Consider the following 3,910-nt stretch of genomic DNA (forward strand, 5'->3'; position numbering starts at 1 on the left):
TCAAAATTTGAGCCGTTGGATATCTGGAGTTATGTTCCACGCAATTGTCAAAATGAGTGTTCCCACCACTCAAAACCGGTCACGAGTGAGTGGTTACGTATCGGCAGCGTGCAAGTGAGTCGTCCCACCACTCACTACCAGCGTGCAAATGAGTCGTCCCACCACTCACTACCGTAACCACTCCTGAATATGGCTAACTATCACTTTTATATGAAACATTAAGACCAAATGGGCGATGAGATCACCCCATTTACCCAATTTAGTCGCTTAAATTGTTCATTCACACAACTAAAATTTATTAAGATTTTGATATATTAATTAGTTGTTTGAAAATTTACATTATACCTTTCTAACTTATTGTTGAAAAACTTAAAAGATACCATCTTATATGGTTTATTTTCATCTACATTTTGATATAAATTTTTCGCAATCCAAGACCAAACCATTTTTCGCAATCCAAGACCAAAAATGTTTGTTATATTTCAGTCTCCCATTGCGTACGCAATATTTTGAGAATCCACCAGAGTCAAATTTATACTTTTTCTTTTGTTGATTATATAGACTAATAGTTGGGAGATTTAAATGCACAGAATCAACATTAGCAATGTTAGCAATTGGTACATGTAGCACATTTACAAAATTTACCCCGTTTCATTATGAATGGTATTATGACCAGGATTGCAATAAGCATAATATGCAAGGTATTTTACATGAGAAAATTGAGTATGAGGTTGCATCCAACTTGGATGAAAAACCTCTCACATACCAATATTTTAATATTTTGAATAAATGTTTGGTCATGATTTTTATGGTTTAAAAAAAGGTATGTAAAAGATTTTTCACCCAACTTAAATACCTAACAGCCTCATATTCTCATCCTCATTTTACATATTATGTGGGTCTATGTACGGGTATGTTAAGAATTCAGCATTATTGGGAAATCCACTGAAGTTGTTTATATCTGAAATCATTCAAAAACAACTACTCGTAGTTGTGAAGCAATGAAGGAGGTTCCTTCAGTAGTATGGAAAACTTGGAGATCAAATTGTGAAGTTTAGGAATGACGAGTATTTGAAGCACACAGCTATGTTAGTTATGAGGCAAAAGGGATGATTTGTGTAAAATCCTGGATGTATACATACTTCTGCACACAGCTTGTCAGCACAACAATGTTAAAGGATTTTTCTCCACTCAACCTATATGTTGACATTGTCACTAACCATCATGCCCGATGTTTTAGGCTAAACGACCAACAAACTGACAAAGTACTTGTACCGTTAATATTCATCTTACTTTAAAGTATACTAATCGCTCTAATACATACAGTTTGGTTCTGCAGCAAAGGGCGGGTTTGTAACGTATTACCCAAGGGTTTTTTTTTGTTTACCCAAGCTTCTGCACATCAAATACTATGCTAAATTTCTTAGTGGCAAATGCTACATTGCAATCTGAACCAGTAAGACGTCCACGGACCTTAAGAGATCTGGGTAATAACAATCAACGACATCCACTTAAGGGGGGTTATGGCTACTATTTCACCCTTGGGTATCCAGGAAAGCACTCATTCTATCGACTACTATTGTCAACATATCATTGACAAAAACAGCATGTTTGGAGTCGAAACCAAGAGGAGGAGACAAGGTCGATTGCCGATCTAAGTTAATTATACTCGTGCGTATCTACTTCCAATACCTGCAGATGCATTCCCTAAACAGTACTGACAAGTCCTATAAACACATGCAGAGGCTCAACTCGAAAAAGTAAATACATACATAAAAACTTGCATAGAAGCTCAATTGAAAGCTCAAAGCAAAGCATTTCTTGAGAGTTAGCATATGTATACATATATGTAAGAAGCTATTCAGTTAAAGTTCTATTTCAAAAAATAAGCTTTTGCGCACACTAAGTCACTATAACTAGATTTGATGAGCCAATTGTTGACCTAAAACTAGATTAAAATGTAACAAACATACAAAGTGTACGTAACAAGAAAACTAGATTTAACAATTAGAAACAAAGTACATACTAAATGTAGCAGAAATGCCGCAATTCTAGAGGTCTCGGGTTCAAATCCAGTCATCCTCCTTTACTTGAAAAAAAGGAAAAAAAAAACTAACTACTAACAACTAACAAAATCGCGACAAAGTCACAAAGCGAAACCTTTCAAGTATTCAGGATCGCGTTTCGAACGATCCTGAAACTTTTTAAACCACCGATCCAAAATATCCATTGGAACAACCAGCTTAGAACCATCAACACCACAAAAAGACTGCATAAAATTAAACAAATTCTCTCCAACTTTCATCGCCATCCGTTGGATCTTTTTCTCCGCCGACACATCTAGCGACGGAAGCGCCGCTAAATCCTCAACAGAAACCCCGATTTTCGCCGAAAGCGGCGGGGCGTCAGGTGACGTGAGCAGACCGCCGCCGCCGCCGTCAACGGCGGCGGCGTCAGGCCATTGAAGTGATAAGACGGCGGACGGTCGAGTTAGGGTTACGGCGCCGACAAAAACGAATGGCGAGCCAGGTGATTGGATGTATACAGCTAAGGCTTTATCTGGTGGAAGTGTGAAATTATTTAAAAGGAATATACAAACTTCTCCGATTGAATCGTATGCTTCACCTGCAATAATTATTTATTATATATATATAGTTTATATATCTATACATATATATATCTAATCAACAAAAAAAAAAAAAAAATCGTAAGCGTACCAACAAAGGTGTTCATGTCGAGAAGCCAGTGGAAAGTATCGATTTGAGTGAATGTAGAGATATCGATCGGAAAGCTCCGATTTGGGAATACAACACCGAACATTTTATTTTTTTTCTTGATTTGTTTTGTTTTTTTATGAAAGTAATGGATCAATGAAATAGAATATACTATTTGTTAAATATGGAGTATTTATTTATAGAAGTTTATAAGGTGTTTTTGGGTTTGACTTCAAAGTAAGTTTGTGTATGTTGGAGAAAAATCTAGAACACTCCTGGTTTCAAACAAAGATTCTAATTCATATTTATAGAAGTTTTGTTAATAAAGGTTTTTAAGATTGTACGATGATAAGGAGAACGGTCCAGTCAACAAATTGCATCGGTTTTTTCCATCGATTAGCAAATAATGGCAAGGAGCATCGACAAGACAAATCGGCTCCATTAGGCCGATCAACACGAACATTGAGTGAGAATACTTATTTAGAATTGTGTGTAATTATATTATATATATTAAAATACTAAAGTGTGAACATTGATAAGTTGGCTCCAAATCAGCATTACACCACTTATTTTGGCCAAGTTTAGCAAATTTTGACATTGTCAGTTGACAAGTTATGAGTGAATTAGACGAATGCTAGCGCGATACAGCGTGATGGTGATAACGACAAAAGTGTGGCGGCAGCGGCAGTGGTGGTGGGGATGTGCGACGGTAACGGTGGTGGTGGCGTGGTTGCGAAAGTAAATTAATTGATGTAAGTGAGGTTAATATGGTTCTTTAAGGGTAGAAGGATCTATCTTGTAATTTATTTCATTAAGGTTATTATAGGTAAATAGATGAAGATGTTTATTTTGGTGAATAAAGAAGATGAGTAATATGGACATTTCAAAATCTTAATTATTTAAAGGGGAGAGGTAGTTTTTGCTTTATAGAATAGTATAGATATTTTTTGTTAAAATTTAACAAATCGACACTACACCTTTGCCCTTATTAAAATACTAACATGTATATCTATCATTAACAAACCCACTCAGTATTTGTAAGTTACATTCCTTTTAACATTATCTTAATCATTAATATGTATTCAATTAATAAATTGATTGATACATGAGAAAGCTCGAGACAGAATTTAATCGGGAGAATGTTTTTAGAAATGGAGACGACATTTTTCTTATAATAAATTTCTTCTGAAATTAGA

At 35.4% G+C, this 3,910-nt stretch overlaps 1 protein-coding gene across 1 annotated transcript; it reads right to left on the reverse strand.

Moving 5' to 3' along the window:
- Positions 1 to 1,846: 1,846 nt before the first annotated feature.
- Positions 1,847 to 2,876, reverse strand: LOC122600810 (protein Hikeshi). Its single transcript, XM_043773578.1, has 2 exons — positions 2,718 to 2,876; positions 1,847 to 2,625 (listed from the first exon to the last, which is right to left on the reverse strand). The coding sequence occupies exons 1-2, from the start codon at positions 2,818 to 2,820 to the stop codon at positions 2,147 to 2,149; spliced, it is 582 nt and encodes a 193-aa protein (XP_043629513.1). The 5' UTR covers positions 2,821 to 2,876; the 3' UTR covers positions 1,847 to 2,146.
- Positions 2,877 to 3,910: the final 1,034 nt, after the last annotated feature.

The sequence above is a fragment of the Erigeron canadensis genome, chromosome 5 (genome assembly GCF_010389155.1).
Source record: "Erigeron canadensis isolate Cc75 chromosome 5, C_canadensis_v1, whole genome shotgun sequence".
Classification (NCBI taxonomy): Eukaryota; Viridiplantae; Streptophyta; class Magnoliopsida; order Asterales; family Asteraceae; genus Erigeron; species Erigeron canadensis.

Excerpts from the sequence above, each read along its gene's own strand:
- LOC122600810 (XM_043773578.1), bottom strand. The coding sequence starts at position 2,820 with ATGTTCGGTGTTGTATTCCCAAATCGGAGCTTTCCGATCGATATCTCT. Across the intron at positions 2,626-2,717 it reads CGACATGAACACCTTTGTTG|GTGAAGCATACGATTCAATC; the intron begins GTACGCTTACGA and ends TAATTATTGCAG.